This window comes from Oncorhynchus mykiss, chromosome 21 (genome assembly GCF_057628025.1).
Source record: "Oncorhynchus mykiss isolate SJ-2025 chromosome 21, ASM5762802v1, whole genome shotgun sequence".
Taxonomy (NCBI): domain Eukaryota; kingdom Metazoa; phylum Chordata; class Actinopteri; order Salmoniformes; family Salmonidae; genus Oncorhynchus; species Oncorhynchus mykiss.
Genome location: NC_143042.1, coordinates 40124084 through 40142153, shown reverse-complemented (window position 1 = coordinate 40142153; position 18070 = coordinate 40124084). Strand labels below are relative to the sequence as shown.

Here is an 18070-nt window from a genome sequence, read left to right as displayed (position 1 = left end):
GAGCACACTGCCTGCCCTTCAGGACATCTACAGCACCCGATCTCAAAGAACGTCTATCTCAAGGCCATCAGACGTTTAAATAGCCATCACTAGCTGGCTACCGCCCGGCTACTCAACCCTGCCCTATATACATAGACAAGGAATCTTTTGTCACTTTAATGTTTACATACTGCTTTACTCATTTCATAGGTATATACTGTATTTTAGTCCATACAACTGACATTGCTCATCCTAATATTTATATATTAATTCCATTCTTTTACTTTTAGATGTGAGTATTGTTGTGAATTATTAGATACTGTCGCTACACCCACAATAACATCTGCTAAATATGTATATGTGACCAATCAAATTTGACTTGAACAGCTAACTGATGGCCTCAAATGGTGTGACCTGGAAAGACTTGCCCTGATGAGTGAGATGGAGGACATTTGCCAAGAACTTATGCTCCTAATAGGAGCCAAGGGTTTTAAGTCAAGTAGGTAATTCACTTTAGCTATTCATATGCTCTGAACTACATGTAACTGCTGCACTACCAGTATATAAGGAACGTCTGCATCGTTCCTCATTGACAGATCAGACACAGGTTTAAATACTGAAATCTATTGAAAATCATTTATCACACAGACATATACTGTACCGTCTGGCTCAGTCCCATGCCCCTTATTGCGCAAATAACTTTTATACTCCGTATTAACTTCACAGACACTAATGTCACTGGGGATGCTTGGTTACATTTCGCACCTATCTTGGTTCTGACTGGTAAACCCACGACACTGGCACCAGAGATCAGCCACATCTGGAATTCCTTTGATTGAATTCTCCCATTTCAAGTCTGTACTGTAGCCTTTTCTAGGACCGTGTCCTCCGACTTTGGGTGAGCTCAGCTTGTTCTTCAGTGGCTGCCCCCGAACCCCTGTGTGTCGGCCAGGGTGTCTGACTCCACCTCGATGGAGACCACGTGGTGGCCGGGAATCATGGCTAAACCCAGCACTCTGGGCTCACCCTGGGAGAAGGAGTCTGATGCAAAAACAAGCAAGACAAGCACACAAAATACATTTTAAATATGGATCTGTACACAGTGTAATGATGGTCAAGTTACATAATAGAAACAACATATCATGTGGGGTCCCAGAGAGCTGCAGTTCCTTCAGTATTCATACCTTTTGACTTATCCCACAGTTTGTTGTGTTACCGCCTGAATTCAAAATGGATTCAATGTTTTTTTTCTCACCCATCTACACACACACAACACTCCATAATGACAAAGGGGAAACGTGACATTTTAGCAAATTTATTGAAAATTAAATATCTTATTTATATAAGTATTCACACCCCTTAGTCAATACTTTGAATAAGGAAATTGGGCAGCGATTACAGCTGTGAGTCTCTTAAGAACTTTAAACACCTGGATTGTGCAACATTTGCCCACTATTATTTTCAAAGTTCTTCAAGCTCAGTGAAATTGGTTGTTGTTCATTGCTAGACAAATATTTTCAGGTATTGCCATAGATTTTCAAGTAGATTTACGTCAAAACTGTAACTCAGCCACTCAGGAACATTCAGGAACAAGCAAACTGAACCAGGTTTTCCTCTATAATTTTGTCTGTGCTTAGCTCCAATCAGTTTCTTTATCCTGAAAAAATCCCAGTGTTTAACGATAACAAGCATACCCATAACATAACTCAGTAATGGATTTGCCCACAACAGATCACTTTTTATTCATGCTTTGTTGGACTAATGTAATATTGTACAGGCTTCATTTTGTTCACTCTGTCAAATAGGTTAGTATTGTGGAGTAACTACAATGTTGTTGATCCATCCTCAGTTTTCTCCTATCACAGCCATTAAACTCTGTAACTGTTTTAAAGTCACCATTGGCCTCATGGTGAAATCCATGAGAAATTAAATTTCGCTCCTCTCCGGCAACTGAGTTAGGAAGGACGCCTGCATGTTTGTAGTGACTGGGTGTATTGATACAGCATCTAAAGTGTAATAAATAACTTCACCATGCTCAAGGGGATATTCAATGTCTGCTTTTCTTTTTTTGCCATCTACCAATAGGTTCCCTTCTTTGCAAGGCATTGGAAAAATTGGTTGAATATCTGTGTTTGAAATTCACTGCTCAAATGAGGGACCTTACAGATAATTGTATGTGTGGGGTACAGAGATGAGATAGTCATAAAAAATAAAATAAAAGTTCAACACTGTTATTGCACACAGAGTCCATGCAACTGATTATGTGACTTGTTAAACACATTTTTACTCCTGAACTTATTTAAGCTTGTCAAAACAAAAGGGTTGAATACTTATTTACTCAAGACATTTCAGCTTTTCATTTTGAATTGATTTGAAAAAAAATCTAAAAACCTAATTCCATTTTTACATTATGTGGTAGGCTAGTGACAGATACATTTAATTCATTTTTAATTCAGGCCGTAACACAACAAAATGTGGGAATATGGTTAGCATTTCTGATTGCAGGTTTTTACAGCAAATCAACTAATGATTGACTGATCAGCTGAATCAGGTGTGTTCAGTGCTGGGTTGGGACAAAACCCTGCACCGACTGCTCTGCAGGAACAGGTTTGAAAAGCAGTGAACTTGCTAGAGTATGTAGGCCTAATATGTACTTTAGTTACCTGAGGATTTGAGGAACTCCTGAGCGGACCCCAGGATGACGTTGCAGTCTCTATCTGTGCACAAGAACAGTCCCACCAGCGTCCGTCCGTCTGTCATTCTGATTCTCATGTTCTTGTTCAGCAGGCTCTCCAGCTTCTGACGCACTCTGGAAGAAGAGGATGACAGTTCACTCTGCCCCTAGAAATAGGGATTGGGGAGAAATTAGACAAAAGGCTTATAATCATTCAAGGGTAAATCCCTTTGAATTCAATCACTTTTTTGACAGCATCCCTTCCGGTCAGAAATTAACCTTTTGAACGGGAATGCCAAAACATTCAGATAAAGGTGCTCAAAGTCGACACATTTCACACACCATACCATGACATCCATGTCTTCAGCACTGAAAAATATAAACACTTGAGTTTGATATCATTTAAAAGCTTACGTTGTCAAACTATTTTATTTGTTGAAAAAAAAAATGTTTTAAAACACAAATTGTCATTATTAAACCTTAACGTAAATGATTAAAAAAATACAGATAAACCCCCCCCCCCCCAAAAAAAAAAAATCATAGTCGCATAGGTTGTAGCTTAAACCTCATTTCACATTAACTGAGGTTTTTGTGTTGTGACCGCCATCAGTTGAGACAACATGCTCTTGAATACAGGGTTGGTGTCATTTCAATCATAGAAATATATTTAAAAGAATGGACCTATCCAAGTTCAGACCACTGCAATTTAGCTGGTACAGCATAGACATTTAAATTTATATTGTAACTTCTAATTACTATCACAAAGATGACTGCTTGTCCACCCACCGTCGAATGTCAACGTAAAACGTCATGCCTATTCTATTATCTATATTTCAATGATTTCAACAGGTTTCCTATAGAGGAAAGAGTCTAATTTAAAATGACAGATATTCTCATTCAAGTCAACATTCTCTGATGTGTGGAGATCCAACCATCTATGTGGTACCATTTGAAAGTAGAAAAGTCTATTTTTTATTCCCATTTTAGTACATTTTATCACCCAAAACATGAAACTCCCCCTGTATTCAAGAGCATGTTGTATCTAAACCGTTAGTGGACAAAACACAAAAACCTCAGATGATGTAAAATAGGATCTAGGCTACAACATATGCAAATATGAAAAGAATCTGAGTTCATGCATTTTTTGATAATTGACGTTAAAAAAAATGTGTGGGGGGGGGGAAATTATATTATAGTTTGACAACCCTGTTTGTAAGCTTTTAAATGAGATCAATCTCAACTGTTTATATTTTCCAGTGATGAAGACATGGATGTCTCATGGTATGGTTGGGGTATGCAAAATGGGTCAACTTTGAGCACCTTTATCTCTTGAATGTTTTGGCATTCAGATCCAAAAAGGCACTTTCTACAGTGCCTCTTAGGGGCCATGGTGGTGAGAAAAAAAGTCCAGGCTAATCTGCTCCCTAATTTTAAAAAAAATCCGTGCCCTACAAAAAAAATATCCGTTCCCTACAATGTTTCTTATTCGTTCCCTACGATTTTTTATTTGTTGACCTACAATTTTTTTTATAAAGCTACTCCTGAAGTCCTTGTGGATTTAAGTAGCCTGTCTCAAGGCCTAAAAACGTCATTCTCCTTATGTAGGCTACCATGACTGTCCAGGACTATAAGACAAACTACTTTTGAGCATTTTACCATCAAACAGTTTACCATCAAACTAACTCTGGTCCAGGCACATGCGTACGTATCCGGCGCATGTGAATGGATGAGAGCTAGGTAAATGAAGTGTTCAAAAGTCGTGTCACCTTGTCAACATTGCCAAGGGGAAGTTTGACAAGCAAACAAAGAGAGGAAGCCAGATGGTTGAGCTGCACCCAGTAACACCATTATGCTTCTTTTACTTGTGGGTAAATACATTTGAATTCAATCACTTTTTGACAGCACCCGTTTCGATTTGAATGAAACCTTTCAAACATACTTGCCCATTGTAGAAGTGCTCAGAAAGTTACTGAGACCCTTAGGGGTCATGGTGTGTTAAAAAAAATAATATTTTTTTAAAAAACAGGCTAATCCATTCCATCAGTTTTTTTTCTCCATTCCCTCTGATTATTTATACTTTCCCTCTGTTTTATTTGTTTATTCGTTCCTGCTTCTCCTTATGTAGGCTACCATGACGGTCCCACTTGGCCGATAACTTATTGCAGCCTAAATGTACTTCTATTTAGTTATTACATGCTTCAAATGGTGTGTTCATATGCCTGAAAAACCAGGAGCATCACTCGCAGTCATAAATGAATGATGCATGTTTAGGATGCAAACCAGATAGGCTACACTCAGATTCATGCCACTTGGATCCATTTTGAGCACCTCTCCTCCCCGCAACCCAGTGTTTTACCCCTTGTGCATAAAGTCAGGGACATATGCTCAGTAAAACATGGTCCAGGCATATGCAATTGTGCATGTGACTCACCGGTGGCAGAAAGAAACGGCATGCGAATTTACTGTGCATAATTCTGGTGCAATGATGCGCTCTCATCCCTGCACTAGGCAGGTGAACATCTGTCATAGCCAACCAGGCACACAGAAAGATGGTTTAAAGCAGCTCTGGCTCTATGTGGTATGTTTATAACTAAAACTGATAGCTATTTGCTTGGTTGCGATGACAATAAGTTCACCTGGAAATCAGCTGATGTAGCTAAAGAAATCCTTCGGAAAGTAGACAGAACAGCTAAGGTCATGAAGCAGAGCCAGATGAATTTATTGCCTAGGGATGAGAGCACCGTATTTGCACCTTGAGTGGTTTTGCACACACGTTACCTATTATTTGCCCTTATGATTCGGAGACATATGAAAACACTGAAACTGGAAAATAGCAAATGAATGGTCAGTGATCATCACCATTTGAAGCATGTAATTAACTAAATAGAATAACAATTAGGCTGCAATATGTTATTGGCCAAGTGGGACCCTCGTGGAGAAGAGGGAACAAATGAAAAAAATCAGAAGGAATGGATAACAAAACAAGGTAACAAATAAAACATCTGTGGAAATTGATTTTAAAAAATGTAGGGAACGAATACAAAATACAAAAAAAAAAAAAAAAAACAGAGGGACATAATCTGAGGGAATGGATAATAAAACTGAGGGAATGGATAATAAAACTGAGGGAATGGATAATAAAACTGAGGGAATGGATAATAAAACTGAGGGAATGGATTAGCCTGGTGGCCATGACCCCTAAGGGGCTCAGTAACTTTCTGAGCACTTCTACAATGGGCCAATGTGTATGAAAGGTTTCATTCAAATCAAAACGGGTGCTGTCAAAAAGTGATCGAATTCAAATGTACAAGTAAAAGAAGCATAATGGTGTTACTGGGTGCAGCTCAACCATCTGGCTTCCTCTCCTTGTGTGCTTGTCAAACTTCCCCTTTGCAAGGTTGACAAGGAGACACCACGTTTGAATGGCCTAGCCCGGCCAAACCCGGACGACGCTAGGCCAATTGTGTGCCGCCCTATGGGACTCCCAATCACGGCCGGTTGTAATACAGCCTTGATTCGAACCAGGGTGTCTGCAGTGACGCCTTTAGCACTGAGATGCAGTGCCTTAGACCGCTGTGCCACCCGGCAGCCCAATTTACCTAGCCTGGTCCATGCACATGTGTTACATGCACATTGGACCAGAGCTAGTTTGACGGTAAACAAAATGCTCAAAAGTAATTTGTCTTATAGTATCGGATGTTGCGTACTGTGTTCAGCCAATCAGACCATGGGTGAAAAAAAAAAACATACTGTATGCAATACACAACATCCGGGAATAGCGTTAGCCACTCTAGCATGTTTGTGAAAACTGTGCTTCATAAAGAAAGTATGCATATTTCCCCTGTTTTTTCAGCCTTGTAGCCATTAAATCGATATAAAGGGGAATTTGACGCCTTTGATGCCAGAATGTAGAATGTTTAACGTACGAACTGGTCCACGGGGTAGACGAGTTTATAGACGGCTGCATACGTTCCCTTTGGATAGTAAAGCTAATTTACGGTCATTCTGGCGTCTGCATTGGCTGTACAACAGGGTTCCCAATTGGCGGCCCTCGGGACAAATTTATATTTTGGACATAAAAGACTGTCAAAACACCGGAAATCAGGTGAAAGTGATTTAAATTTTGGAAATTATTCACACGCATAAGAGAGGACACGTGATTGTACACAAACGTAGGCAAGGTTTGAAATTATGTGCTTCTTACGGTTTATTTGCAGTCTAAAAATGATCTGTAATTATGTTCCGGCCCCTGACCTTCCGCTCAAGAAAAAAATCGTCCCGTGTCTAAATCCAGTTGATGATCCCTGCCATACAGCATTTACTGAGATGTGGTCTCTGCAGAAGTCAGGGCATTCATACTTCTTGTGCATCGCAGAGCTGTTGTGAAGGAAGTTGTCAGGGAAGTGAGTGTGTTTATACAGGACATGCCGCCCCCAACTACCGTCAACCAATCATTTCAAAGCGGAGCTATACCGAGCCCTCTGCATTGTTACAAAATTTGGGAGGTGCACGGCGATGCAGTTTGTTTTTTCCATATTTATTGCTTTTTTTCTTCTTTTTTTAATTAATAACAAATCAATACATAAAGCACATGAGGGAACACAAGCATACATAGATTACAAACAATAGACAATCGAGCTAGGGGGTACAATATCACATTACAATTACACAAGGACCTTAAGGGACATGCATATACTTACAATTCAAACAGCCTTTTTGTTAGTAGAGCATTTAACCGTCTTAAAATACAGTTCAATTTATTTTTGTAGGGTACGAAAATGTGGTTTTCTGTTTGTAAATTTACATTTGTGTATATGAAATTTGGCCAAAAGATTAATGAAATTAATTACATAAAAATGATTCCGCTTATTTCTATTGTATGTAAAGAATCCAAACAGTACATCTCTCCACAATAGTGTAAACTCTTCATAAATGTGTTCAATTATAAACCTACTGATGTCTTGCCACAGTTTTCTTACATGCATACAATACCAAAAAAGATGCAAAACTGTTTCTGGGTGGTCATTACAAAAGGAGCAATTTGAGTTGATGTTTTCCTTAAACTTCTTCATATAGTGGTTGGCAGGATAATATTTATGAATAATTTTAAAGGAAACTTCCTTAATTTTGTTAACAAGTAGGTATGTGTGTGGCAACATCCAAACTTTTTTCCAACAGATATTATCAATAAATCCATTCCAATAAGGCATGACATAAGGTATAGATACAACATCCTGCTGAAACAAGGATCATATCGCTCTGTTGTTGAATGGACCAAAAGAGAAACAAATCTTTCCTACTGATGAGTCAACAGGGTCAACAGAAGGTAGGCTCTGAGAGTCAGGTCTTGACACGTTCCTGAATAACATAGCAACACCTGAGGGAATGGCATCTAAAACAATTGCAAAATCTTTAGGTGTTACAGGGACCTTGTAAAGTGATAAGAATTATTTATAACTGAGTAAAAGACCCTCTGCATTAACCAGTTGGCTCACCAATAGGATATTATTTCGGAACCAATATTCTAAAAACAGAGAGGTATTTTTATACAATATATCCCGATTATTCCATATATAATATCTGTGTGGAGAAAAATTGTGTTTATAAATTAAGGACCATGACAAGAAAACCTGCCGATGAAAAGCAGAAAGTTTCACTGGAACTTTGTCAATATTATAATTGCAAAACAACATGAAGTTAAGGCCACCAAAAGTAGAGAAGACATGATGAGGAATAAAATTCCAGATAGAAGTGGGTCTTCTTAGGAATTGTTTTATCCAATTGATCTTAAAAGTATTATTTAAAGTAGTAAAGTCCAGAAAATTCAGTCCACCATTCTCATAAGTGTTCATTACAACAGTTTTCCTAATGTAATGGGTACGGTTTCTCCAAAGAAAGTTGAAAAGCATCTGGTCTATCTCCTTGCTTATTTTACGGTCAAGATATAAAGATAGAGCACCATATGTTAGTCTAGAGATACCTTCAGCCTTGGTTATTAGGACTCTACCTTTTAAAGATAAGTCCCTCTGTAGCCATTGATTTAGTTTCTTCTGGGTTTTTTTAATAAGAGGGTTAAAATTGAGTAAGCCTCTAGACTTCTGATCCTTTGTAATGGTTATGCCTAAATATGTAAGTTCTTCTTTTACTGGAATACCATAATATGAAGGTGTCACACAATCTTTGACAGCTATGAGTTCACATTTATTAATGTTAAGATATAGACCAGACGCTTTGGAAAAGGATTGTATCACATTGATCGATATGGGAATTTGGTTAGCGTCTTTCAGAAAAAGTGTAGTATCGTCAGCCAGCTGGCTTACAATAATTTCTTTACCAGCTATGGAAATACCTTGTACAGGACTATTATTTAAAGAATTTGCAAGAAGTTGGGTGATTAATAAAAACAGGTACGGCGAGATAGGACAACCTTGCCTAATTCCTCTCTTTAACTCAAATCTAGGTGAGGTGCCATATTTCAATTTGATAGAGCTGTTACCATTTGCATAGAGAGTCTTAATAGCCTTACAGAAAAAATCCCCAAAGCCAAGTCTCTCAAGGGAGTGGTAGAGAAACTGATGCTCTACTGTGTCAAATGCTTTATAAAAATCTAAAAATAATATGAAGCTATCCTCAGTTATTAGGTCTGAGTAGTCAAGTACGTCTAATACTAGTCTGACATTGTTAGAAATACGTCTGTTCCTCATGAAGCCAGACTGTGTTTCATCAATGATTGCATCCAGGACTTCTTTAATTATTTGTGCAAGTAGTAAGGCTAATATCTTATAGTCATTATTAAGAAGACAAATTGGACGCCAGTTATCGATGAGCAGCACTTCTTTTTTAGGTTTAGGTATCAGTGTTATTAACCCCTGACTCATTGTAGGAGGGAGAACATTGTTTTTTATGTTCTCTAAAAAGACTTCAAATAGGAAGGGAGCTACTTGTTCAGAAAATAATTTGTAAAATTCTGATGTAATTCCATCAACACCTGGTGATTTATTGTTCTTTAGATGTTTGATAGACTCTATAATCTCTTCAACTTTGATGGGTTCATCACACTGTTTAGATTCTATATCACTGATAGAGTGAACATTATTCAGTGAGTTAAAAAATATATATCTGTGGATTCCAGACAGTACGTAGAGCTATACAATATTCTGTAAAAATTGCTACAGTATTTAGCGATTAATTTTTGGTCATCTGTAATAACACCATCAATGTTTAACTTATGGATAGTGTTATTTTTTGAGTGAAATTTCTCAGTACTGCGCTTGATTTGGCTGAAATTGCGTCACACGCTCTGTACGGAGCCTCTGATCCACATTTCCAGATCAAGCTTAAATGAGCTTTAAGACGAAACGACTCAATATTGCCATCTGCCAGCCTTTGGGTTAGATTAGAGCTAAGGAGAAGAAGCTACTTTAGACTATTAAAATGCACCGTTTAAGAAATGCAAAAGCGTGCAACTTTTAACAGATATTTCTGGTCCTACTATTCTTGGTAATGCCAATAGTACCGTAGACAACAGATCCGACCCGCTTGCTTACAGCTACACTAGGGTCGGACAGACTTCCTGTGTAGATTAAGACACTGCACAGCCGGCACAAGATATGGCTCGGAAAACATACCTCAATCCAGGGATGAGAAATGTGTTGTACTTCAAATTGTCCCACTATCCCAACTGTTACACCGAGAAGATCTAACGATTTGCTGATTTTCGTCCACATGCTAGATAGCGGTAGCCACAGCACTGGCAGCCATTATGGAATGGAACGTGGTGTTGAACAAAGGAGCTGATTGGCTGACATTGCCATTCCAAAATTGCGGCTGTGGCTTCTAGCACGAGGGCGAAATTGACAGATTTTCGGCAAAACTAGCAGATCTTGTTCAATCTTCTCTCTGTAATAGTTGGGATAATGGAACAATTCAGAGAACAACACATAAACCCTTTAATCTACACAGGGTGTATGTCCGACCCTAGTGCAGCTGTAAGAAATCAGTTCGGATCTGCTGGCTAATGGTACAGTAGGTTGTGGACAAATAACGTTAGCTAGCTACTACTGTAGCTACGTTAGCATAGCTAGCTAGTGGATCCAACTTGCCCAACAAATGTATGGATCAGTTACGCACGCTCTCCTTTCAGTTTGGCAAAGTGAATATTATGCGTTAAAAGTGTGTAAAGTGCGATAATATTAAACATATATCACCCCTACATGAGTTGATGGACCATTTTCTTCAATCATTGTTGCCATTCCACCCTTTCTTGATTCTATTTTTCTAGCGGAATTATTTCTCTGACGTACAACTGGAAATGCATCAGGGAATACATTGCATTGTGGGTATTGTAGTATGCAAGGTAGGCATGACGAATTAGAGTTAAAACTTTGCTGACACTTTTCGCCTATTTACTTTTCAAATTGGGCATTACATTTGTCAAATGTCTTACCTTGTGATTTATGGACTGTCCAGCCGCTCACGAGATGCAGCAAAGCTGATTTGAGTCTGGTGCTGTCTCTATACCAGGTGCTTCCGTGGTTACCATAGTAACGGAGCTTGTTTGTTAATGCAATGTAGCGACTGAGCTTGCAAATAAACAAAATTAACAACATTTTATATCTATGACATATTTCACGTGACCATTTATAGGTATCCATACATTCTCCATATATTGGGTAAACTTTCAGAAGTAATATAAATGCCGCGACCAAAGTATTTCACTCCGAACAAGGTGTCCTTTCATAACACCATGCCTTGGCGACCTCACACTATTGGTGAATGACTTTAAAGGTGAGTTGTCAGATGCATGCATTTATAATAGGCTATTATTAGGCTACAAACGTTTATTAAATTACACAATTATTTTTCAGTTGATGTACTTCTGAGACCTATTATTGGCTGTGCAGGAAATGACATCAGTCACTGGTTTGAATTAAAGACAACATTTGTGAGTGAGAAAATAATCTGAAAATAATATTTATCAAGAATTCAGCATGTTTGTCTTCTTAAAGTTTATTTTTCATCATGAGTAATTCCCAATTTGTATTCTTACATTCGGACTCACCTGAACCCACTATCTGACTATGTGATGTACTACACCCCTAGGGGGTGCTCTGTGCACGTGTCGTCTCCCTGCCCTAGTACTAACTGGACCAATGACTTTGGGCAACCCTGGTGGAGGGATACCCAATATGAGGTGGGGCTATTTTGCCAAGACCAGGTGGATCCGCATCATCAACACCCTCACATCCCAGGAGCATAGGCATAGGAAGTAAAATATCATTCTTCAGATTAGGGAGAATGTCATGCATAGATCACAAGAAGCTACATGTGTACATGCCACATGTATAGGCTACATGTGTTATCATACTAATCTCACTTAGCCTGACACCATCCCCTGGCAAGCGAGGCCTAGGGTCTTACATAGATATCATCAGTATTATACATGCATCATATATGTGCAATAGATATGCAGACAACATACAGACATCATTCTGCACACATACATATCACCTACATGCATACGTGCGTCATTTATACATAACCATTCATGCATTCTATTGTAGTTGTTCAAGCTTTATCCTCCTACCCCCTCCTTCACCTCTACCCCTCAGCATATCACAGTAGCAGTATGTTGGGAGTGTGTCCATTCATCTGGCACGGTTTCACCCACACAGCATAATATCACTGAGTGGAGCACAGGTGCTGTTTCTCCCTTCCTCTGTGTGCCACTGGCTGCATAATATATGGGTTACCACACTGCCCTTTAGGTAGCCCTGGCCTGTACATGACTCGCTTCCAAACGGACACGACGAGGTGGAGTTAGTAGTGCACTGTGTCACCGTCAAACCCTGGGGGCATATGAGTGAGTCCTGGCTGGGTTCACTCATTCCCCCTGCAGCACACACACACACACACACACACACACACACACACACACACACACAGCACACAGAGCACACAGCACACTCACACCCCGAGCACACCTCTCCTCTCCGGCATGGTGGGAGAGCACGGTGGGAGAGCAGGCTTTCCCGCCAACCCGCCCCAGCTGGCACTACTAGTCTTCTACTGAGCCAGAGGCTTAGTGTGGGTGCTCCACTCTCCACTCACACAGTCAGACACATGCTCTCTCTCTCTCTCTCTTTCTTTCTCTCTCTCTCTCTCTCTCTTTCTTTCTCTCTCTCTCTCTCTCTCTCTCACACACACACACACAAAACACACAAATTCTCTCTTTCTCTCCCACACTCTGTCCCTGCACACACATACTCACATTCTCTTTCTCTTCCTCAAATAGTCTATCCTCCTTCTTTCTCTCATGCCCTGCCTCCTCCCTCCCCCCTCATTCCTCCCTCACTTTCTCTCTAGTGGTTCTTGGCAAATGTGCCCATTGGACCCTGCATAAACAAATTCCTTTCTTCTTTTTTTTAAATCCTGGAAGCCAAGCTAGAGTGGTTTAACTGCCTGTTGCAAAATTTGCCCATAGTCCACAGAATGATTTTCATAGATAAACCACTGGAAAATACAATTTTTTGAATGAAAAATCCTCTTATCATTAGAGGACAATTGCTGGTAGCCGGGGCGGCAGCTAGCCTAGTGGTTAGAGCGTTGGGCCAGTTGGGGAAAGGTTGCTAGATCAAATCCCCAAACTAACATGGTAAAAATATGTAGTTCTGCCCCTGAACAAGGCAGTTAACCCACTGTTCCTTGGCCGTCATTGTAAATAAGAATTTGTTCTTAACTGACTTGCCTAGTTAAATTAAGGTCAAATAAAAAATTACAATGACTATTTATATACTGTAACATAAATATAAGCTATACACTGAGTATACAAAACATTAAAACAGAACATCTGCTCTTTCCATTAAATAGACTGACCAGGTAAATCCAGCTGAATGCTGGATCCTTTATTGATGTCACTTGTTAAATCCACTTCAATATGTGTAGATGAAGGGGAGGAGATAGGCTAAAGAAGGATTTTTACGCCTTGAGACAATTGAGACATGGATTGTGTATGTCTTCCATTCAGAGGGTGAATGGGCAAGACAAAATATTTAAGTGCCTTTGAACGGGGTATGGTAGTAGGTGCCAGGCGCACCGGTTTGCGTCAAGAACTGCAACGCTGCTGGGTTTTTCATGCTCGACAGTTTGCCGTGTGTATCAAGAAAGTTCCACCGTCCAAAGGACATCCAGCCAACTTGACACAAATGTGGGTAGCATTGGAGTCACCTTGTGGAACTCTTTCAACACCTTGTAGAGTCCATGCCCCGACAAATTTAGTCTGTTCTGAGGGAAAAGGGGGGTGCAACTAAATTTTCAGAAGGGGTTCCTAATGTTTGGTATACTGACTGTAGTTTCTTAATCTAAAACTGCTGCAACTGATTTCAGCTACAGTCAATAACCACTGTACATGGGTTGGAAAAGTAAAATAAGGTCTAAAACAGCAAATCCCTCCTCTCTCTCTCTCTAACTCTCTCTCGCTCTTCTCTTTTCCCAAGTGTGTTCTGAGGAGACCTTGAATGAGATTCCCCTTCGCAACAGCTCCCACACCACCAGCTCCACCTGGAAGCACAACTGCGTCAACCCGGGACATTAGTAGGACACTGGAGGAGAACGGTATCCTCGACAAGGATGAGGACTTCTACAGTGGACGCATGGACCGCGACCTCTTCTCCCAGTCCATCGGTCTCTACTCAACATCAATCCCACTGAACTTTGACCTCATTTGTAAGGATGTCAGAAAATGGTGAGGAGCAATATGAGCAATCTATTAAAAGGTTGACTTACAAAGTACAGGTCCTTTATTTTTTTTATATTGTGATATTGTTATGAACATTTTATTAGAGGGAATTTGAGCCTGTAAAGGACTAGAACTCATAACCTCACAATCAACATCCGTTCCTTGCCATTCTATCCCAGTGTCTTCCTTTTGTCATTCCTTCAAACCTTCTTGCATCTACAATAGGCCAACATACGTTAATAAATTAACAATAGTCTGCCAAAACTGTACATAAAACTGCATGGTAACCATGGTAATCGTTTATGTGATATTTAATAGTAGGCTACTTCCTCTCAACAGCTCCTTTGTGGCTCTGCTGAGTTTTAATTTCCTGTACTACAAAATGTGCAGGAAACCAACTCTACTGTAACAGTAGCAGTTTTAGTCAGTTGTGATTTCTTTAAATCAGTGACGTGTCATTGTTATCAATGTTTAGTTTATTCATCACAATTCACAATTATACACACACACACATTTTTTACTGTAAAATGTGCATACAGTGCCTTCAGAAAGTATTCATACTGTAGCCCTTGACTTATTCCACATTTTGTTGTGTTACAGCCTGAATTACATTTTTATTAAATGGATGTGTTTTTCACCAATCTACACACAATAGCCCATAATGACGAAGTAAAAATATATTTTTAGAAATGTGTAAAAATGAATTGAAAATAAAATAAAAAAATATCTAATTTACATATGTATTCACACCCCTGAGTCAATACATGTTAGAATCACCTTTTGGCAGCGATGACAGCTGCGAGTCTGTTTGTCTAAGAAGAGCTTTGCACACCTGGATTGTATAATATTTCCACATTATTCTTTAAACCTTTCTTCAAGCTCTGTCAAGTTGTTTGTTGATCATTGCTAGACAGGCATTTTCAAGTCTTGCATTGATTTTCAAGAAGATTTAATTCAAAACTGTAACTAGGCTACTCAGGAACATTCAATTTCGTTTTGTCACATATTTTGCAGTATTACTCTAGTGCCTTGTTGCAAACAGGATGCATGTTAGGTCATATTTTTAATTCTGTACAGGCTTCCTTCTTTTCACTGTGTCAATTGGATTAGTATTGTGGAGTAACTACAATGTTGTTGATCATCCTCAGTTTTCTCCTATCACAGCAATTAAACTCTGTAACTGTTTTAAAGTCACCATTGGCCTCATGGTGAAATGTCTGAGTGGTTTCCTTCCTCTCCGGCAACTGAGTTAGAAAGGACGCCTATATCTCAAAACATTTGACATTATGAGTTATTGTGTAGGCTAGTAAAACTACATCTAAATGTAATCCATTTTAAATTCAGACTGTAACAACAAAGGAAAAGGGGTGTGAATACTTCCTGAAGGGATGTACAGTATGTTTCATCTTAGACCCCTTAATCAAAACTGAACTGCCTAAAGGGGAGACAAGGCAGTCTGACTACTAGAGTTCACATTGCCTTACTGCCACCCAGATCAGAGAGACTGTAGTGAAACAGTACAATATGCGTTAAAAATGTGTCCTCTTTCATTTCTGTGTTCACCATCTTGAAAATCATTTATTCGATTTATATTTTAATCCGAAATCATTTCCAGTTGAAAAAAATGATAGTCTGCATATTGCATTGTTTTTTATCCCCACCATAAGTGGTTAATTTTTAAGCAATCCAATCTGATGTAAAGTCTGGGCATGGCTGCGGCAGATTTTTCCAACCCCCCGCCCCACACACACACTCACACACACACACACACACACGCTTTCAAGCTCCCTCCCCGACTCTCTCTCTCTCGCTCTCTCACACACACGTATAATTTTATACTACGGTGGGGGCCTTTAAGAATATTTCATAGATTTGTGTCGTGTTCTGCAGTTCAGAAAGGGAGCGTTGTTTCGTTGTGATCTTGAGGCACAGTTACCAGGCAAGTCTGCCTTCGTGTCTGATTTGGGGGGGGGGGGGGGGACAAACAAGTAACAATTTGTACAAGCAGTCATACACCCCCTTTCTTGTAACAATGTGAATGTTTTTTGAGGAGGGAGGGGTGCGCGGAGAGAGGGAGAGACAGGCAGAGAGAGAGAGAGAGAGAAAGGAGGAGGGGTGGTGGGGGGGCGTTCTGCAATAATATAGTCAGCCATTTTTTATGTAAGGGGATTTTTCTTATTGGGGGGGTTGTTAAAAAATAAATATAAGGGCGGCCATCTTTGTTTCCTTGCGTTGTAGTGTAAAATATTCCAAAACGCCCCCCACTTTTTTTCTGGAGTCGATTTGAATATTAAATAAATATCATAATTCCGGAGGATTTCTGATTTCGAGTACGGAGCCGATGACAGGAATATAATGTCCTCTCCTCTCCGGTCCTGTGAGGAATACAAGGGCATGTTGGTTAATTCCAAAGGAGGAGATTTTGATGAAGAAGAGGACGACGGAGATCTAGACGAGAACGCAAGCGACATAAACTCGCCGGCGGCGCCTCGAGAAACTGCAACACTAGCCGCGCCAGGTAGGCTATAGTAGGCTACAGGAGACAGACACTGGCGAAAGACTCGGGAGCGCGCACACAAAATAGAAACACATCCAAATTGTGAAAAAAGTAAGACAGGACACATTGTGCCGCTCATCTCAATAGTTATCTTTTGCTACAATATAATTAGTTGCGCCCCATTTGCTCCAGAGGATAGCGCAGCTTTGAAATAGAAAGAGTTGAGGATTCCAACTTCTAAACCAACTTGAGAATGCTCTTTTCGTTTTATCCCATATACATTGACTACAATTAACAAAGTTGATCCTCGACTTTCTTTTCATCCGTAGAATGGTGCCACAATATATATCATATCTCAATATGAATAGGTCGACGTGAAGGGTAAAGCTCACGACATCACTGTTAGAAAACATGGACTCCCCAGCAATACGCTTTCTGATAGTGATCTTTAGAATAGTGATGTGTAAGGCGTAAGCGTTAAAACCGGATGATGGAGTGAGTGCTGGTATGACAGCGTGTAAATAAACTTGACCCTACCCCCTGACTGTCTCCACACTGACAGGGACGGTTCATGATAGGACACTGACACTCTACTCAAGTTATGAATAGAACCGTTATGTGTCGACTACAGGGCCTTTGTTTTCCCTCTCTTTTCGTTGTCATAGCAGACTAACACATATTTAACAAGTAGGCATGTAATAAACATAATAAATATTGCCACATGAAAGAAAGGACTTGCCTACAGGATGTAATGTGCAAAACAGTTTTTTTTTTCTCCAAATAAGTTTATTTTTGAGGGACTATGATCAGGCCTACCTGGTTCCTGAAAACCTAGTAACATGCTTGCATTATTTTACAGTTCATTTGAATTAGCCTAATTAAATAGAATGCATGTGCATGTAGCCTATTCAATAGTAGCATTCGATAGGCTATTGCATATAATGATTTTGGGATATTCAACAAGGGCCCATTTAGAATCACTGAATTGCTCGTCTCGAGAAGGACAAGCGCGCGAATCAATTAGTGCGCTTCCCGCCGTTGCCAACCCCCAGCGACCTCCGCCAGCGGTTGTCGCTCTTGTGGTCAGGACTCAGGTTTTGGAGTTAACAAGAAGTAGCCTAGGGTAGGGAGTTGTTTCAGCCACAGACGCCCCATTATTTTGACTAGATACTCAAGTGGCCGC

The 18070-nt window shown here is 39.8% G+C and overlaps 2 protein-coding genes and 1 pseudogene across 12 annotated transcripts in view; 2 read left to right on the top strand and 1 right to left on the bottom strand.

The window, feature by feature from the left end:
* Positions 1 to 154: 154 nt before the first annotated feature.
* LOC110500577 (N-alpha-acetyltransferase 38, NatC auxiliary subunit) lies at positions 155 to 10980 on the bottom strand. 4 transcript variants are annotated; one of them, XM_021577988.3, is made up of 4 exons: positions 10867 to 10980; positions 10282 to 10552; positions 2643 to 2820; positions 155 to 1020 (listed from the first exon to the last, which is right to left on the bottom strand). In XM_021577988.3, the coding sequence occupies exons 2-4, from the start codon at positions 10378 to 10380 to the stop codon at positions 896 to 898; spliced, it is 402 nt and encodes a 133-aa protein (XP_021433663.1). In that variant the 5' UTR covers positions 10381 to 10552; positions 10867 to 10980; the 3' UTR covers positions 155 to 895. The 4 variants fall into 4 exon arrangements, with proteins under 4 accessions (XP_021433663.1, XP_021433665.1, XP_021433666.1 ...); XM_021577990.3 differs by lacking the exon at positions 10282 to 10552 and having other exon boundaries at positions 10867 to 10979; XM_021577991.3 differs by lacking the exon at positions 10282 to 10552 and having other exon boundaries at positions 2643 to 2788; positions 10867 to 10956.
* A 268-nt stretch (positions 10981 to 11248) lies between these two features.
* LOC110500575 (cytochrome b5 domain-containing protein 1-like) lies at positions 11249 to 14440 on the top strand (annotated as a pseudogene).
* A 1693-nt stretch (positions 14441 to 16133) lies between these two features.
* The window catches only part of LOC110500574 (ATP-dependent chromatin remodeler CHD3), a 31386-nt gene continuing 29449 nt past the window's right edge, over positions 16134 to 18070 (top strand). For all 8 annotated transcript variants that reach the window (XM_090214650.1, XM_090214649.1, XM_090214648.1 and 5 more), the window contains exon 1: positions 16134 to 16908. In XM_090214650.1, the coding sequence (XP_090070776.1) occupies positions 16746 to 16908 (163 nt within the window). In that variant the 5' untranslated portion in view covers positions 16134 to 16745. The remainder of the gene's footprint in view (positions 16909 to 18070) is intronic.

What these genes read in the sequence shown, in the direction of transcription:
- LOC110500577 (XM_021577988.3), bottom strand. Translation starts at nt 10,380, where the DNA reads ATGTGGACGAAAATCAGCAAATCGTTAGATCTTCTCGGTGTAACAGTT. An exon ending in TTTCTCATCCCTGGATTGAG is followed by an intron (nt 2,821 to 10,281) that starts GTATGTTTTCCG and finishes CCCTATTTCTAG; the next exon opens with GGGCAGAGTGAACTGTCATC. An exon ending in GGAGTTCCTCAAATCCTCAG is followed by an intron (nt 1,021 to 2,642) that starts GTAACTAAAGTA and finishes TTTTTGCATCAG; the next exon opens with ACTCCTTCTCCCAGGGTGAG.